The 19,492-nt window shown below is 45.1% G+C and overlaps 1 protein-coding gene and 1 long non-coding RNA gene across 8 annotated transcripts; one reads left to right on the forward strand and one right to left on the reverse strand.

Moving 5' to 3' along the window:
- Positions 1 to 38: 38 nt before the first annotated feature.
- tsku (tsukushi small leucine rich proteoglycan homolog (Xenopus laevis)) lies at positions 39 to 13,614 on the reverse strand. Of its 7 annotated transcripts, XM_087988420.1 has the most exons (4): positions 13,388 to 13,571; positions 12,580 to 12,629; positions 8,411 to 8,636; positions 39 to 4,608 (listed from the first exon to the last, which is right to left on the reverse strand). In XM_087988420.1, the coding sequence occupies exon 4, from the start codon at positions 4,599 to 4,601 to the stop codon at positions 3,522 to 3,524; it is 1,080 nt and encodes a 359-aa protein (XP_087844546.1). In that variant the 5' UTR covers positions 4,602 to 4,608; positions 8,411 to 8,636; positions 12,580 to 12,629; positions 13,388 to 13,571; the 3' UTR covers positions 39 to 3,521. The 7 variants fall into 7 exon arrangements, with proteins under 7 accessions (XP_087844546.1, XP_043548378.2, XP_043548376.2 ...); XM_043692443.2 differs by lacking the exons at positions 12,580 to 12,629; positions 13,388 to 13,571 and adding an exon at positions 13,592 to 13,614; XM_043692441.2 differs by lacking the exon at positions 12,580 to 12,629.
- A 1,581-nt stretch (positions 13,615 to 15,195) lies between these two features.
- On the forward strand, positions 15,196 to 18,205 carry LOC148149850 (uncharacterized). Its single transcript, XR_015757374.1, has 3 exons — positions 15,196 to 15,316; positions 16,690 to 16,792; positions 17,697 to 18,205. It is a non-coding gene; the product is annotated as an uncharacterized LOC148149850 (long non-coding RNA).
- The last annotated feature ends 1,287 nt before the right edge of the window (positions 18,206 to 19,492 follow it).

The following is a 19,492-nucleotide window of genomic DNA, read 5'->3' on the forward strand; positions in this document are numbered from 1 at the left end:
TCCCCGTCCAGGAACAAGCATACCACAATTGCAAACAATTCTTTTATAGAGCTGCAATTTATTTCACCAATACTTAATAGCAGAATTCAAATTACAACCAAGAGAAACCGTAAAAATGGCCATGAGACAACATTGTGAAAATTGTGCTGAGAAAGACAGATCCCAGCAATTCTCAGATAGTAGTGTCATGTGGCAGTTTGCAAGTGCATGAAGCCTTTATTGTCGTCTCAGCATTGATTTGATTGTCACATTATCCAACTATACACCACAGGAATGCAAAGGCAACATTAGTGTTCATATATCATTACGTATATCCATGAAAGCAAGTGTCATTAACAATTATAAAAAGAGCCAGTTTTTTTTCCAGTAAATTGAGCAACTCTACCAGTACTCTCAAAGGCAAGGGTCATTTCCCCCCTCCTTTTATTTAAACTTCACTCTTGAAAGCATGTATTCCTTGTGCCCAGACCTCGCCTGGCAGGCAGCCAAGTACCTACTATTCATCTGCCATCCTCAACAGTACACTTTCATGCACGAAAAGCGCTCTCTTCTATAAGCCATGCTTCAAATGGAACTTCCTAGGAGATCAGCAGAAAGCTAGACAGAGACACTATGTTAAGTAGACAGATGGCTCCTATAATTTAATGAACAAGACCCAACCATTTTATTATAAGTGTGCAGAATGTAATCAGCATCCATACGTCCAAAAGTTCAATTGCATTGTAAGATAAGGAATTACTAAATTGTTTCTCAATAATTTCATAAAGCACTGTGAAACAAAAACACTAAAGTGGGGAAGGGAGAGGAAAGCTGTACTGTTTTGAAATTCTGTTTTCATATCTTTTTAGGCACTCAGTGTTAACTCAAAATAGGGTCAGAGACAACAGCTGGACACCAAGTGTAATTACTTATACTCTTGACTCTGTACACCTTGTTGCACCAAGAATAGCAAGATATCAATGCCTTAAGCAGCAGATCTGTGCTACAGAACCATGTATATGAAAATAAGGTTTTCATCAAGTCTAGCTTGGATGAGAATATCAGTCATAGAACAGAAACCCCGAATGTCAAACCCACTGGATCTAAGATTACTAAAAATCTTTTTTAAAACAAAAAAATAGAGATTTCATCAAAGCCCACTGCATTTGAGTGAGTGTGCTTGTCCTGCACGCTCCCTTTTCCAAATAATATCATCGGTTCTCTTACACTTTCTTTTGGAATGAAGGCGTGGGGATCTTGCTTTGAGGTCTCATCAGAAAGATGGTGTCTCCAATAAAGCAACATTGAAGTGTCAGCCCAAAACCGAGTTCTCTGGGGTGGAACTTGAACACTTAAGTCACCACTTCAAATACTCAAGTCACTATTCTGATGTTACACCATCTAACATACTCTATGCAGAAACAAACTACAATTTGCTGAAAAATTAAAACTTTAACTGTATCACCAAGTATCAGCAATTGAAAAGGTAAAAATAAAAATAAATAATGTGCCAAAAGGCTGTATTGTCAAAATGCTAAATGACACAGGTGTCTTTTTTTAAAAATCTGATTTCATATTTCTTGGGATAATGTTGGAATTGGATACCTCACCAGCTGGGATGTTAAAATGAGCTGCTTCCACTAACTCACCACTGTTTATCTTTGCTTTTCTTGAGGCAAGATTGTTGCAGCTTGGCTTGGGCAAATCAAAAAGACCCTGCTCAGCTCATCATTTCAAAACAGCTGGCCTTGGTTAAAAGGAGCCCTGTACTGGAGCCAAGAGCTACAGCTGCGCAGCACTAATGGACTAAGTGCGCAGTACAGATATTCTGGGTAGCCAGCTATCAGCAGGTGGTGCAGGGTGATGGTGGTTGTGGCGCACGTGCACAGGGGTTTGGGGGAAGAGGAGGATGGAAGAAGAGAGGAGAAAAATAAACCATAATATTATCCCTATTGGCTCAGCTGGTTAAAGCATAAAGTTCTTCAGCTCACTTGCTAAATTAAGATCATCTTGTCAAATTTGCACCATGTTTAGATGCTACACTTGAATCAATGTTAACAGGAGATGAAAACAGTCACAATTCCTGCTTCTGGTCACTGACCACTGGAATGCTGATTGAGGACAGGATCAATCTCCACTGTGAAGCCTCCCACAGCTGAATGACACATCATACCAGAAAGTACATCTCCTGAATTAGTTGAGGTTGGGATCAGGTTCAGCTGTGATTCCTGCTCACAGCCACATCGCCCAAAAATGGTCTCACTCTTAATCCACACTCACTTCTCAATGAATGACAAACTAGGAGTGAGGTACCAGAGGGTGACTTTAAACACTGACAATTTCTGATTAGAGATTGAGAGAACCTACAGCTCAGCGAGCAAACCTACACCCTAAATCTCAACCTGAGCTACAAAACCTTCACAAACCTTGCAAAAACCTACGGGCGCAATACGCTACAACTTGCCTGAAGATGGGAAAGGAATGCCATCCAAGAGAGTTCCACCCGCGAACAACTGTACTTCCTGCATGAATGTTTAAGAAAACAGGTACTGCCAAAATGTCTCCTATATCACAAACCCCATCCAGGAGAAAGATATAAATAGAATGCAGGAGACAACAGCTTCGCTTCACTTGGAGATCACCACTGATGATGTTACCTAGCCAGGTAATGAAACGTCTGGATATCAAATGTACAGCTCAGCGAGCAAACCTACACCCTAAATTGAGAGAAAAATCAAACGAAATACATCAATAATCAGATTTAACAATACAAAAGTGGAAGACATTGGACTAACAGCAAGGATTATATAATACAATGTAAAGTGATCTGATGCCTCAGTTTTATTACTGAGTCACATATTTAATCTTATTGTAGCAAAGTGGAGGTAGGTAATTACATATCTAAATTCTAAATTTATTTAAAACAAAGAAAAAGGGGGTGTGATTTGGGTGAAAAATAAAGCTGAATATGTGAAATCAACAGCTTGTCTTGAACAACTTATGTCAAAGTAGCACAGTTTTCCATTTAAGTGACAGGCTGAAAAATTAAACAAACTCTATTCCAGAAGAATACAATTCTGCTGATGGATGAAAATGTGGCACATACAAGAATTTAAGAAAGAGATCATCATTCCACCATCACAACTTGGAATTTCCAAGTCTCACCCACAGTTACAATATTGTGCAAATTAGAAGTTACACCTACAGCATCACTCAATGTTTGGACAGACAGTTGCTTAGAAAGCCAAATTAGGCTAGGCACATTCATGCAGGCTTTTGTGTTTGTTGAAGACTACTGTATATTTTTGCTCCGAATGCCCCTGATTACTGAAACTAAAAAAGGCAGAGAGTCAACTTGCATCCCATGGGAGTAAAATTCCACACATACAAATTTGTACAAGAAAGTGAAACTTTTAAAGGCAGGGACTCTTAAAAGATTTTTGGAAACAGGATGTTTAGTAAATGAAGGCACTTATTGTTCCATTCAAAGGGCACAGTTATCAAAAATAAAGGCCCGTCCTTCACTGCTGTTCAGATTTGGCTCATTTTAATTTCAAGACATACTCAGTGTCTGAGGAGCCACTAATATCTAAGCAATGCAATGTCTGTTCCTTCTGAACAAAGCCAAACTGTCGATGGAAGGAGCCTTCTTTTGCCGTCTTCCCACATCTCATTAAGCTGGTTCCAACAGAGATTCTTTTAATGGAAGGCAGGTAGTTCAAAATGTTACTTGACAGTGTTGCAACTCCAGACTTTTCCAGGTAGAGCTCCTGCAAGGAGCTCAGGCCTCCAAACACAGCCACATTTAAGAATTTCAAGTTCACACAACGTGACAAGTCTAAGACCTGCAAGTTCTGCAGCCCCTTAAAACTATTGGGAGATAGTTCCATCAGTCTAGGAAGATTCCGTAGCGATAAGTGGGTCAGTTCTTGCAGTCCCGTGAAAGCATTCTCAGGAATACTGGAGATGAGGTTATGACCGAGATAGAGATAGCGTAGTGGAACACCAGAAAGGTAACGTGTTGGCACAGACTCCAATTTATTTTCTGACAAATCTAGGCTATAAATATTGGGAACACTTTTATCCAGACTTCGGACAACAGTGGTTATTCGATTGTCTGAAAGGTCTACACTTAGGGGCTTCCCATGTCCCTTGGATGTGAAAATGTCGAAGTTGATATCATGCAGTTTGTTAGCACTGAGGTCAATTTCTCCAAGAGGCAGGTTTGAAAATATTCCCTCTTCGAGCACCTCCAGGGAATTATGACTTAAGTTAAGCGTCTCAAGGTATCTCAGCTTAGAGAACGTGTTGGAAGGCATGCCCATAATCTCGTTGTAGCTAAGGTCGAGACTCACCAATGTTGTGTAGCCAGGTCCTGTAAACATCAAGGGGGAGATGGTCTTCAAGCGGTTAGAAGATAAGTCCAGATAAGAGGTATCCAACGGTATGGGGACACCGGTAAGCTGAGGCCCAACCCCACTGCAGTCAACTTTAGTCAGACTGAAACTACTAAACATTCCAAAACTTTCCACTTCACAGTGACATCCTGGGAAGCACGTCATCAGGCCATCATCACAGGAGAGGAGGAAGATAACCAAACTCAACCAGGCAGAGTAAGCCATTGTTTACCTACATTGTAAAAGAAGAGAGGTTAGTCACTAAGGGCTGTCGAGAAACAATCTTACTGAATTGAACACAGCACCCTGAAAAATAAGATTGCCTGTAATCCTCCTCATGCATTTGTGGCTAATTTTGCCCCAGGATTTCACAGAATTTCTCACATCAGCATTAAAATAATGTATAATGGGGTGATGGTAATTAACATCCTTTAAAGTACTGAAATGGCAAAATATCAAGTGTTTAAAATTCCCCTAAGTATAACGTACATAAGACTTTCCTTCGAGGAAGGTGATACCGCACCGGAGTTCCTCACGCCAGTGTCTTGGCCCAACCATTTTCCATTGTTTCATCAATGAACATCCCCCCATAAGGTCAGAGTGCAGATGTTCAGCACCATTTGTGACTTCTCAGATACTGAAGTAGTCCATGCCCAAATGCAACAAGACCTGGACAATATCAGGCTGGGATTGACAGGTGGCAACTAACATTATTGCCACATAAGTCCCAAGCAACTATCATCTCCAATAAGAGACAACACCGCCCCTTGACATTCAATGTTCTTCCCATTACTGAATCTCCACTATCAGCATCCTGGGGGTTATCGCTTGATCAGAAACTGAACTGGACTAGTCACACAAGTAATCGTAGCAACTAAGTGAGGAATCTTGTAGCTCACCTCCTGGCCCCCCCCAAATTCTGTCCAGCATCTACAGGGCACAAATCAGGACTGCAATGAAATATGCCCCAATTGCCCAGGTGAGTTCAGCTCCAACAAATATCAGGAAGCTTGAAAGCATCCATGATAAAGCCACCTGGCAGATTGACATCACAATCAGACAAACATTCATTCCCTCCACCACTAACCCTCAGCAGCAGCAATTTACACCATCAAAATATACGCTGGAGATATTCACCAAGGATTATTAGACAGCACTTTCCAAACCCATGGCCCTTAGACAGCACTTTCCAAACCCACAGCCACTACAGTCTAGAAAGACAAAGACAGCAGAGACATGGGACCATCACTATCTGCAACCTTTAGCCTAATAATGATCTTTAGTATGTGGTTCCAGAAAAGCTGTAGATAATGAGGATACATATCAATCCTCACGGAACTTGCCTGCAAGTGGTCTTGGGTCACTGTATGAGGACCAGTTCAATGTTATTAGGAATGAAACCAGATGACCATCCATCAATGACTAAGGTGTCAGAAACAACAATGATACACAGCCCTGTTGACTCTACAAAGTCCTCCTCTGGACATCTGGAGGTTTGTCCTAAAATTGAACAAGCTGTTCCAAAGACCAACCAACAGCCTGACATAGACATAATCACAGAATCATACCTTACAGACAAGGCCCTCGACACTGGTGTCACCATCCTTAGGTATGTTCAGTTTCAAAGAAAAGTTCCACCAGAGGAGGCAACCTGTGTTGTACAGATGGGAGGGAGTTCCTGGGAATCCTCAAACATGACTTCGGATCCGATGAAATGTCATTGCATTGGGTCATATAGGGACAAGGAGACCTCCTGCTGATTCCTGTGGTCATCTAATATGATCCAGAGGAATTCCTGACACCAATGGAACAAGTGATTGACTACTAAAGGTTAATTAAGTGTGAATTTGCTGCATAAATACAGGGAGCTAGTAATCAGTAGATCAAAGTTTTACAGAATGTGGTTAACAAATAAAAGTCTCACTAAAAATGTGTGACCTGGTCTCCGGTTAAATAGTCATCATCTGGTGTTTGGAGTCAAAATTTTGGGATATGATTACTCATTCCTGTTTTCTGTAAAACAGCCTCATGACCAGCAGAAGAATAAGCTACCATGTGGACTTGATTTCCTTCTTTACCAAAGAGAAATTGTGGCTGAGGACTTTTATTCATGCAAAAGCAGGATAAGAAACAACATTTTTTTTCAGAATTTCAGCTTGAGGATTTGAACATGGATGAAGGTTTGGGCAGATTTGTTAACTTGCACGGAAAAAGAATGATGACTTATTTATTGCTTATGAGGTGTGGTCAGATTTTGATATATCTAGAAAGATTGAAGATAATACCATGGAAGAATATATATGGAATTCAGTCGATTGTTTGGAAGACTGCAAATATTTCATTTGGAAATTTCACAATCTCTGCTGACATTTAAGGTACTGTACTGTGCCAATCTAGTGATTTCTAGTTTTAACAAGAGTTAAAGTTGCAGATACATGTGCACGGTAAGTGCAAAATGTTAGAAGCACAAAGAAAATCCTAGGAAAGCATTCTTTTCCAGCATAATTTATAGCACAAAAGGGGACAATTAACAATCCAGCTGTGGATCAAGGAGAACCAACAGATGTATTGTACTTAAATTTCCAGAAGGCAGTTGATAAGGTGCTACATCAAAGGTTATTGAGAAAAGTAACATATTGGCATGGATAGAAGATTAGGAGAAAGTGAGTACTGCAGATGCTGGAGGAGAGAGTAGAGAGCGTGGTGCTGAAAAAACACAGCAGGTCGGCAGCATCCGAGGAAGAGGAGAATCAACATTTCGGGCAAAAGCACTTCATCAGGATAGAAGATTGACTGGCTGACAGGAAGCAGATAGTAGGAATAAATAGGTTTTTTTATCAGCCTGGCAGGATGTCACAAGTGTGAGCCACAGGAGTGATGCTGGGGCCTCAACTCTTTATAATCTATAGAAATGACTTGGATGAAGGAGTCAAAGGTATGGTAGCTACATTTGCTGATGATACAAAGATAAGTAAGAAAGTTTAGTGGTGACAAGAGCACAAGAAGCTTACAAAGGGATACAGAGAGGTTAAGTGAGTGGGCAAAGATCTGGTGTACAATTAGGAAAGTGAAATTGTCCATTTTGGCAGAAAGAATATAAAGGCGTATAATCTAAATGGTGAGAGGTTGCAGAGCTCAGATGTAGAGGGATCTGGGTGTCCTAATGCTTGAATCACAAGGAGGTATGCAGGTACAGCAAGTAATCAGGAAAGCCAATAGAATTGTTCTGGTTTATTGTGAGGGGAATCGAATGCAAGAGTAGAGTGGTTATGCTTCAGTTATACGGCGCACTGGAGACCATTGGAGAACTGTGTAAAGTACTGGGCATCATATTTACAGAAGAATGTTAATACTTTGGAAACAGTTCACAGAAGGTTTACGAGGCTAATATCTGGAATGGATGGAGTGCCTTATGAAGAAAGGTTAAACAAGCTGGGGTTTAGAAGTGGTAGAGGTGAATTAATTAAAATATGTAAGGTCCGCAGGGCTCTTAACCAGGTGGACATAGAAAGGATGCTTCCTCTTACAGGAGAATCCAGAACCATGCGTCATACTTGAAACATAAACTGCGCCCCATTGAAAATAGATGAGGAAACTATTGTTTCCCTTCAGAAAGTTGAGTGTCTTTGGGATTACCTTCCTCAAAAGTCACTTGATGTAGAACCCTCAAATATTTTAAGGTAGAAGCAAATAGATTCTTGATTATGAAGGAGATGGACAAATATTCCGGGTATGCAGGAACCTAGAGTTGAGGTTAAAATTAGACCGGCCGTGATCTTAATGAATGGTGGAGCAACCTCCAAGGGACAAGTTGTTCCCTGTTGTACATAGGTTTGGCTGCATAATGAATGTACTGCTCTTGGCCAGCAAGCCCTCTAGTGGGACTTGAACCCGGTGATAGGCAGCAACACTTCTCACTGCCTCATGACAGGCCATATACTAAAATGTTACACATTTGATTCTCCCCAGTCACCAGTCCCAATCTAACATACAATTATTCGACAGTTTAGTTACTGAATAAGTTATTCTCTTACCCAGTGCTAAGAATGGCAGGGCTTATGAAAATCAAAAGTACAAAGTCTTGATTATTTAATGGTAATTTTTTTTTCTTCGTTTAATCAAACAGAGCACCCCATTTTCCAGTTCTCTCTCTTCGTATAGACCGGGCACAGTCAGCACAAGCAGTGTAAAAGATCAGGGAATGTTGAACCTGAAACAAAGGCAGAGAATGCTGGAAAAGCTCAAGCGGTCTGGCAGCATCTGTGGAGAGAGAAACACAGTTATAGTTTTTGTTTCAGATTTCCAGCATCTGCAGTTCTTTGTCCTACATTAAAATGAAACAAGATTTGCCAAAGTTGTGTACTCTGTGGTTTTGTTTAGCGCTAGTTCAATTCAGTATTCTGCCTTTCAGGTTCTGTTGCCCTACAAGACTCTGGCTCAAACTCTGAGAGGAATGGACACATTGTCATAGCAGAAACTGACTAGACTTTGCCAATTTACATATCAAAGATGTACAGCATAGAAACAGACACTTTGGTTCAAACTTGCCCATGTCGACCAATTATCCTAAATTCATCCAATTTGCCAGCATTTGGCCAATATCCCCCAAACCCTTCCTATTCATGTACCCATGCAGATGTCTTTTAAGATGTTGTAATTGTACCAGCTTCCACATCTCCTCCGACAGCTCATTTTTATACACGCACCATTCTGTGTGTGAAAACATTGCCCCTTATGTCCCCTTTAAATCTTTCCTCTCTCACCTTAAACCTATGCCCTCTCTTTCTGGACTCCCCTACTCTGGAAAAAAAGACCTTGGCTATTCACACTATCCATGCCTCTCACGATTTTATAAACCTCTGTAAGGTCACCACTCAGCCTCCGATGCTGCAGGGAAAATAGCCCCAGTGTATTCAGCCCCTCCCTATAGCTTTCCCATTGTAATTTTTTTTTAAAAGTACAGTTTGGTGATTTTGAAATCAGGTTACTCACAAGGTTGGGCTCACCCATAAAAAATTGTTGATGTGGAGATGCTGCTGTTAAGACTGGGGTGGACAAAGTCAGATTTTCCTGCTCCTCGGATGCTGCCTGACCTGCTGTGCTTTTCCAGCACCACTCTAATCTAGACTCTGGTTTCCAGCATCTGTAATCCTTGGTTTTACAAATTCAGAACTTCACCTAACTAAAGAGTAGTGCTCCAAAAGCTTGTGATCTTAAATAAACCTGTTGGACAATAACCTGGTGTTAGTGAGTTTTGAGAAGATTTGTAGCTTCAGGTTGAGGTTCTGGATGTAGGTTTGCTCGCTGAGTTGGAAGGCTTGTTTTTCAGATGTTTTATCACCATACTAGGTAACACCCAACTGGTGGTGTAGCCCGCTTTCTATTTATATGTTTGGGTTTCCTTGCGTTGGTGATGTCATTTCCTGTGGTGACATAATTTCCGGTTACTTTTCTCAGGGTGGGGGGAATGGGATCCAAGTTAATGTGTTTGTTGATAGAGTTTTGATTCGAATGCCATGCTTCTAGGAATTCTCATGGGTGCCTCTGTTTGGCTTGTGCTAGGATGGATGTTTTGTCCCAGTCCAAGTGGTGTCCGTTGTCATCCACATGTGAGAATGAGTCATGTCTTTTCTATGACTAGTTGATGTTCATGTATCCTGGTGGCTACTTTCCTGCCTGTTTGTCCAATGTAGTGTTTGTTACAGTTCTTGCACAGTATTTTGTAAATGACATTACTTTTGCTTGCTGTCTGTACAGGGTCTTTCAAGTTCATTAGTTGCTGTTTTAGTGAGTTGGTAGGTTTGTGGGCTACCATGATGCCAAAGGGTTCGAGTAGTCTGGCAGTCATTTCTGAGATGTCTTAACTCTAGAAGCATGGCATTCCAACCAGAACACTTTCAACAAACACATTGACTTGGATCCCAGTTACCACCCCTGAGAAAAAGAACAGGAAATGACATCACCAACCCAAGGAAACCCAAACATATACAGGGGAACCTCAATTATCCGAACGTGATGGGCGGGCACTATTTTGTTCAGATAATCGATTATTCGGTTAATTGATTAAATGCCTTTCCTCTAAGGCTCGGAGTTTTTAAAGTCTGCTCCCCGTTCAGGAGACCCCGCCCCCGACACCACCATTCCACCCCCAACCGCATGCAACACCTCCCCCCACCCCCAATCGCAAGCAACACCTCCCCAGATCAAAGACCGCACCCCCGCCCCCAACCCCGTGCAACATCTCCCCCCGCTCCAAAGCCTGCCCAACACTGCCCCTCACCCACTCTCCAGGGGTAGCTGGACTGTACACCAACAAAGACTGCTGCTGATGGGGTAAATCTCCAAACAGCAGAAACACACACACGCAGCCACAGCTACACACACAACTTTTTGACAGGTTCCATTTTTGCCCTGTACAAGACAATGTTAGAGGGATTATGTGGGGAAGAGAGGGTTTAGGGTACACCCCTGTGTAGAACTCCAGGAAAAGTGTGGGGGGGAGAGAGAGAGGGGGCTGGCAGTCAGTCATTTGGAGACGGTGCCTGTTTAATCACTGTCAACAAAAGACGTGTTCTCTGTTGGAAATATGTCTTTGATGTAATGTTTCCATCGGGACCTTGAGATCTCCTTCGGATAATCCGATTTTTGCATAATTGGCATTCAGATAATTGAGGTTCCTCTGTAAATAGAAAGCGGACTACACCAGCAGTGCTTCAAACAGTGGCTTACTGAAAATGTTATCTAGTATAGTCAGGAAACCAGCAAACCTGCATCCACAATAACCTGGTGTCATGTGACTTCTGACTAAAGATTCTGTTTCTCTTTGTAAACATTGACCATTAACTCGCAGCCTTTTCACAATTTAATCATTTCCCAGGGGCGAATTCAGCACTACACTGAACAACCCCAGGGAGGGGAGTGGACTTGCCTGGCACCAGATTTCACTCTAATTACTCCCTGCAGTCCTGGGGGGCTGCTGTCTGCAGCAAATATGCAGACATTCCGTGACCTGAACAGCCCCCCCAGTTGCACCTTCGATCAGGAACTGGAAGAGGGAGGCGCTACCCGGTCTCATTTACTATCCTCAACAAAAACGAAATCTTCCAAAAGACTTAGCTGACAAGACGTGCACCAAACCATGCAGGCAATGACCATTCCTCCTCACTACAAACAGGGCCTGAAATCTCACACTCAAACCATACTATTTACGAGCCATTCGGCCCATCGAACATGCTCCGCCATTCGATCAAACGGTTCCAATCACACCCTGAAATTTCCCGAAAGCCCCTTTTGTTTAATCGCCCCGGCATTTTTTTTAATTCGATTTTTCTCTCTCTCTCTCTCTGTGCGAGGGCTGTAGGGAGGGAAAGTATTGCCTTTGTCCGTTTCCAATGTGAACATTTTGGGGGGAAAAGGGGGACAAATGTCCAGTCAGCAGCAGTCTTTTAAAAAAATTGGTGGAAAAACGCAGCGGGTCTGTAGAGACAGAGAGAAACAGAGTTACGATTTCAGTGTAACCGAGGTTGGACTCGAAACGCTAACAATTTCTTTCGCCACAGATTTTTCTGAGTCGCTTTTCCAGCATTTTCTGTTTTGTGTCACCTCTCCAGCATCCGCAGTACTTTCCTCTCACTGATGTGCAGGAGACGTCAGTGCCAGTTTTAACATCAAAATTCTCACCGTCTTGAAGAGTCGTCGTATGGGACTTGAAACATTGACTGTTACTGTCTCCTCACGCTGCCAGACCTGCTGAGTTTCCCCAGCAACTTCTGTGTTTGTTTGAGATCTGCAGCACACGCGGCCAGTTTGCTTTTATTCGACTTGTTGCAAGGCTATTTACTTCCACAAAGTGACACGGTCAAAAATCACATGACACCAGGTTATAGTCCAACGGGTTTATTTGAGAACACTGCTCTCTCATCGGATGCGAGTGGACAGAGATCCTCCGATGCTGTCAGAAAGTTTTCAAGTCCTGCCTGGTAAATCGCCAACTGCATCTCACATATTTTTGACTGGACATTTGATCCCCTTTTTGCCCCAAAATGTTCACATTGGAAACGGACAAAGGCAAAACTTTCCCTCCCTACAGCCCTCGCACACTCACAGAGAGAGAGAGAGGCTGAACTGGTGAGAGCCCGGTGGGCGTTGGGGAGAGGGGGGCAGAACTCCGCACAAAAGCAGTAGTGACTGAGACTCAACTCACTTGCAACCTGCAGCGCCCCAGCGAGGATGTGGCACCGAACCCGCAGCTCCCTATCCCGACAAAAGTCAAACAAAACTTTCAGTCGAACTCACCTAAAAGAAAATCCTTACCCCACCTCTTCAATTCCAGAAAACACAAACCGCACAGCTTAATAAAGCCCTACTTTTTTTTAAAAAAAAGCTTCCACGTTGGACAGACGAGTTATGCATTATCGAACAATCCCGATTTTTTCACCCGGTTCAATCAGAAATCGGTGATGAAATAACTAACTCTCGTTTACAATAAAAGCGCCTGGGGGAGGGGGAAGAGCAATACCAGAGTTCAGGGCTTGAAATTTGACCCGTGCTGTATTTAACGAATAGATCTGAAACTCTGGTATAGAATTTGGTTTTTTTTTTAAAGACTTGGGAATGCAACTAATCCATTGAAAATCCTGTTTTTGAAACATGCGTGTTTTTTTTTCTACGAAAACTGAAGTCTGTGCATTTTCTAGAAATAAATCGTGTCACATTTTTCTGCCTCGTCGCTATGCAGATTCAATCTAAGTGCACGGGTTCCAAGACTGAGAACCGATTGGGAAGGAGGAACAGAAAAGCGAATTTGTTTCAAAAGTTGTTGAGGAATTGATAACCGCCTAAACTATAAACGGTGCAGTCCGCTTTGACTGAACGAACCCGTGTTGAAATTAACGTGTGGATTCGGATGGGGAGGAATTCCAACTTTCCATCCTGTGAAAAGAACGACCCTACTTCTCCCCCACCCCCCTCCATCAGAGCGCCTCGCGTCTTGAGGAGTTTAACTGACTTACCGGCTCTGCAAACGTGTACTGTCAGAGCCACCAAACTTCTGCCGAGAGCAGTCCCTCGGGGAGTCGGCTTGCAAGTTTCACTGCAATGTTTGCATTATCTCAGCCCGATTTGAGCAAGATATCAGCAGCGATCGTGCACGCCCTTTTGGCTTCCCAGCCCCAGGAACGGGTAGTGGAACCTATGTTAGCAATAGGAACACTCACCTCTGTACCGCCACACATGCACCAGTTCGCACAATGACTTGGGAAAGGCCTCCACTTCTCGCCAGCCACCATGTGGGGGCGATAGATACGCTGGGAGCGACTGGCCAATCAGCAGCGGCGCCGCGTCCGGGTGACGTTCTAAAATGGAACGTGAGAAGTGTATCAACTTTTCCCGCTGACGCTCATTGATGTTGAAGGGCTTTTGCCCGAAGCGTTAATTCTCCTGCTCCTCGGATGCTGCCTGACCTGCAGTGCTTTTTCAGCACCAATCCCATGAGTCGAGGGAGTGGTGCTGGAAAAGCACAGCAGGTCAGGCAGCATCCGAGGAGCAGGAGAATCGAGGTTTCCAGCAAAATCACCGCAATCCTGACTCTAATCTCCAGCGTCTGCAGTCCTCACTTTCTCCTCATGGATTTTCAGTCGATGGCTATCACAGTCCTAATATGAGATCTGGACCAGAAAGCTTGGGCTGAATTTTACCAAAACAAAATGCAGCTAAGATTTTTTAAAAATTCTTCACCGGTCAGACTAGCAGTTATTTGTCTCAAGCATTTATTGCCTCTCACTCATCGCCCAGAGGGCAGTTGAGTGTCAATCACATTGCTTTGGGTCTTGAGTCACATTAGGCTTGACCAGGTAAGGATGGCACTGAAAACAAGAAAGGCTGCAGATCACAGCAGTTAGAAGTAAATGAAAACCCTGCAGATGCCGGAATCCAAGATGGACAAACAGGAGGTTGAAAGTTTTCCTGATGAAGGCTTTTGCCCGAAACGTCAATTTTCCTGCTCCTCGGATGCTGCCTGACCTGCTGTGCTTTTCCAGCACCACTCTAATCTAGACTCTGGTTTCCAGCATCTGCAGTCATTGTTTCTACCGAGGAGGTTGAAAGAGCAAAGCAAGTCAGGAGGTGGAGAAGTCAACATTTCAGGTGTAACCCTTCTTCAGGACTGGTCAGGCAGCATCCATGCAGAGAGAGCAAGCTTCATGTCAGCTCTGATGAAGAGCCATCTAAACTCAAAACATTAGCTTGCTCTCTCTCCATGGAAGCTGCCTGACCCATGTTGATATCCAGCAATTTTTGTTTTCAGTACAAACTCCACGTCAGCAGTAATTTGCTTCTATAGGTAAGGATGGCAGTTGCCTTCTCCAAAAGGGATTAATGAACCAGATGGGGTTCCTCTCCCTGACAATCAGCAACTGTTTCACAGTTATCATCGAGGGGAGTGAGTCCCAGAGCAGCGTGCAGGCAGCAAGCCCTGGGCAGAGACCTGCATAGGGGAGGCAGCCCTGGAACTTACCTTGAAGCAGCTTAATGCCGGTACAGAACAGACTGGAGGCTTGGAGTGGACCGGGGAGGCCTGTTGGACTGGGGTCTGGCGCAGACAGTCAGACCACATGTGGGCACCCTGTGCTGAGCTGCTCTAATGAAATTTATTTGAATTTTTTTTCCTTGCTGTTAAGTCAATCCTTTAACAATGTCTTATTTCTAACTTTTTAAAACTCTGTAAAGTAATGCAAGTACTTTTTATTACTCTTTTGTATCCAAGATTTGTTCCCAGGTACTTGTTGAAAAGTGTAGTGCTGGAAAAGCACAGCAAGTCAGGGAGCACCTGAGGAGCAGGAGAGTCAATGTTTCGGGCTGGTACCTAAATGACACCATAGGAGACAGACATCGTAAAAGCTTTTATCTGTACTCGTACAATGTAGTACGCATGACAAGAAAGGGTATTCTAATCTATTCTAATTCCAGATATTTTTAATTGAATTCAGAATTTCATCACCTGCCATGGCAGGATTATGAAACCAGGATCCTACAACATCTCTGGATTAATAGCTGAAAATGTGTTGCTGGAAAAGCGCAGCAGGTCAGGCAGCATCCAAGGAGCAGGAGAATCGACGTTGCGGGCATGACCTTCAGGAATGTTCCTTGGATGCTGCCTGACCTGCTGCACTTTTCCAGTAACACATTTTCAGCTCTGATCTCCAGCATCTGCAGTGCTCACTTTCTCTGGATTAATAGTCTCGTGAGAATACCATTGGGTCACCACCTCCCTCTCGACTGAGTATCAGTTTTGGAAAATTTCACTGTGAATTTCTCTGTGTGAGAGAAGCCAGTTGATTCACACAGTTCTCTGCAGCTGCCTTATCATGTACATCACAGCTGGAATCCCCAAGCACCAAGGGGTCAAATGGCATCAGTCTAGAGCTGCCCCTCACAGTTCCTGAAGATTGCCCCAGAGAGGGTCAGTAGAGATAAATTGGTACCCCACTTCATCGATAGGGGCTGAGAGGTCGGGGGGACTGGTGGTGCTTAGGCCCACAAGAGGAGACAGCAGCATCAGATCCTGCCAGTCTATAATGAAGTTACTACCTGAGTTAGTGTGAGTAAAAGATTAATGACCTTCTAGACTCCACAGAGGTACCTCACACTCATTGTAGCTGCAACTGCTGCACCTCCCACCAGCTACTACTCTCACTGTTGCATGCATCATCTCCCCTCCCTTTCTTTCAGCTACCTCAATACCCTCATACTATTAGCTCTGCACTGTCTGTTCACTCACTTTTCTCTCACTGTATCAGCACAAAAAGCTGTGCAAGCTACTTACATCTCACTTTGACTTATTCCAGAAGAAAATATGATTAGATTAGATTAGATTCCCTACAGTCCATACTGACCCTACAAAGAGTAACCCATCCAGACCCATTCCCCTATATTTACCTGACTAATGCACCTAACACTACGGGCAATTTAGCATGGCCAATTTACCTAACCTGCACATCTTTGGGCTGTGGGAGGAAACCAGAACACTCAGAGGAAACCCACACAGACACGGGGAGAATGTGCAAACTCCACACAGACCATATCCTGCAAGAGAGAGGCAAGATGGGTTTTGGGATACAAAAGAATGCATTACAGTACTAACATCACTGCCTTTGACTGGCAGTTTTCGTAGTAAATTATTCAAGGGAAAAGGCTGATTGTGTGAAAAATATAGTGCCCTTTGGCAAGTGTAATTGCATGTGATGTCTGTGGTAGCATTGGGTCCCAGTTGCTGTCTTGCCAGAGAGAAATGACAATCTTTTTGTTTTTGTTTCAGATTATGGGTTTTGAGGTGCCTGGCATCCATTTCCTCACACTGTGTATGGAGAAGATCCTTGCTTTAGGGGAAAGGACTGTGACACCTCCACATCTTGGCACTGGTAGGTATAGGGAATGCTGGATGACTAAATAAATTGAGGGTTTGGTTAAGAAAAAGAAGGAAGCATATGTAAGGTATAGACAGGGTAGATCGAATGAATCCTTAAAAGAGTATAAAGGCAGTAGGAGTATACTTAAGAGGGAAATCAGGAGGACAAAAAGGTGACATGAGATAGCTTTGGCAAATAGAATTAAGGAGAATCCAAAGGGTTTTTACAAATACGTTAAGAACAAAAGGGTAACTAGGGAGAGAATAGGGCCCCTCAAAGATTAGTAAGGCGGCCTTTGTGTGGAGCCACAGAAAATGGGGGAGATACTAAATGAGTATTTTGCATCAGTATTTATTGTGGAAAAGGATATGGAAGATATAGAATGTAGGGAAATAGATAGTGACACCTTGCAAAATGTCCAGATTACAGAGGAGGAAGTGCTGGATGTCTTGAAACGGATAAAGGTGGATAAATCCCCAGGACCTGATCAGGTGTACCGTAGAACTCTGTGGGAAGCTAGAGAAGTGATTGCTGGGCCTCTTGCTCAGATATTTGTATCATCGATAGTCACAGGTGAGGCGCCGGAGGACTGGAGGTTGGCTAACGTGGTGCCACTGTTTAAGAAGGGTGGTAAAGACAAGCCAGGGAACTATAGACCAGTGAGCCTGACGTTGGTGGTGGGCAAGTTGTTGGAGGGAATCCTGAGGGACAGGATGTACACGTATTTGGAAAGGCAAGGACTGATTAGGGATAGTCAACATGTGTCTGTTTCCATGTTGTACATCTCTAATATTCTATAACCAAATATAATTCGTTGCTAGTTTCTATGCTGCTCTCCCATTACTGCCTCCCTGAATATAATTCTTAACATGCCCAACCCTATTTCACAACTCATTCTCTCTTTTGTGTCCTGCAGGTACCGGTGGCACCTGCACTGTCTCTGCTGTGAAGTGACTGACAACTAAAGACATTTTCTCCTCCTCTCTGAGGGAGAAGGGGAAGCCACATAATTCTCAATGAAACACTGACTGTCTCCTGCAGATACCACCAACTCAGATACACACACCTCTGTGTGTATACAAAGTTACCCACCTCTGTGGGTATTGAGCAAGAGTACAGTTGGGAACCCATTCTGATTAACACACTACGACCAGGTCTTCACAACTGGATGAGAAAGAAGCATCCCAAGTTGCTGGCACTCAGTAGACTGCCAGAGACCAGACACTTGCTCAGCCCCAGGCAGGGGAGGACACACAGTACATGACCGGAGGTCCTCCCCGGGAGGTGAGTCCCAGATGGAAGGCTGTCCCGGGGAGGTATGTCCCAGACGGAAGGCTGTCCCGGGGAGGTATGTCCCAGACGGAAGGCTGTCCCGGGGAGGTGTGTCCCAGACGGAAGGCCGTCCCGGGGAGGTGTGTCCCAGACAGAAGGCCGTCCCGGGCAGGTGTGTCCCAGACGGAAGGCCGTCCCGGGGAGGTATGTCCCAGATGGAGGGCTGTCCCGGGGGGGTGTGTCCCAGACGGAGGGCTGTCCCGGGGGGGTGTGTCCCAGACGGAAGGCTGTCCCAGGGAGGTATGTCCCAGACGGAGGGCTGTCCCAGGGAGGTATGTCCCAGACAGAGGGCTGTCCCGGGGAGGTATGTCTCAGACAGAAGGCCATCCCGGGGAGGTGTGTCCCAGACGGAGGGCTGTCCCGGGGAGGTATGTCCCAGACGGAGGGCTGTCCCAGGGAGGTGTGTCCCAGACGGAAGGCTGTCCCAGGGAGGTATGTCCAGACGGAAGGCCGTCCCGGGGAGGTATGTCCCAGACGGAGGGCTGTCCCGGGGGGGTGTGTCCCAGACGGAAGGCTGTCCCGGGGAGGTATGTCCCAGACGGAGGGCTGTCCCGGGGAGGTATGTCCCAGACGGAAGGCTGTCCCAGGGAGGTATGTCCCAGATGGAGGGCTGTCCCGGGGAGGTGTGTCCCAGACGGAAGGCTGTCCCGGGGAGGTGTGTCCCAGACGGAAGGCTGTCCCGGGGAGGTATGTCCCAGACGGAAGGCCGTCCCGGGGCGGTGTGTCCCAGATGGAGGGCCGTCCCGGGGCGGTGTGTCCCAGACGGAGGGCTGTCCCGGGAAGGTGTGTCCCAGACAGAAGGCTGTCCCGGGAAGGTGTGTCCCAGACGGAGGGCTGTCCCGGGGAGCTGAGTCCAAGACGGAAGGCCATCCCGGGGAGGTATGTCCCAGACGGAAGGCCATCCCGGGAAGGTGTGTCCCAGACGGAGGGCTGTCCCGGGGAGCTGTGTCCAAGATGGAAGGCCATCCCGGGGAGGTATGTCCCAGACGGAAGGCCATCCTGGGGAGCTGTGTCCAAGACGGAAGGCCATCCCGGGAAGGTGTGTCCCAGACGGAAGGCCATCCCGGGGAGCTGTGTCCAAGACGGAAGGCCATCTCGGGGAGGTATGTCCCAGACGGAAGGCCATCTCTGGGAGGTATGTCCCAGACGGAAGGCCATCTCGGGGAGGTATGTCCCAGACGGAACGCCATCCCGGGAAGGTGTGTCCCAGACGGAAGGCCATCTCGGGGAGGTATGTCCCAGACGGAAGGCCATCCCAGGAAGGTGTGTCCCAGACGGAAGGCCATCCCAGGAAGGTGTGTCCCAGACGGAAGGCCATCCCGGGGAGGTATGTCCCAGACGGAAGGCTGTCCCAGGGAGGTGAGGCCTTTGAGGACTGGA

This window comes from Chiloscyllium plagiosum, unplaced genomic scaffold, assembly GCF_037043375.1.
Source record: "Chiloscyllium plagiosum isolate Xiang-an unplaced genomic scaffold, Cpla_swu_hap1 HiC_scaffold_6, whole genome shotgun sequence".
NCBI lineage: Eukaryota > Metazoa > Chordata > Chondrichthyes > Orectolobiformes > Hemiscylliidae > Chiloscyllium > Chiloscyllium plagiosum.

Excerpts from the sequence above, each read along its gene's own strand:
- tsku (XM_043692443.2), bottom strand. The coding sequence starts at position 4,601 with ATGGCTTACTCTGCCTGGTTGAGTTTGGTTATCTTCCTCCTCTCCTGT.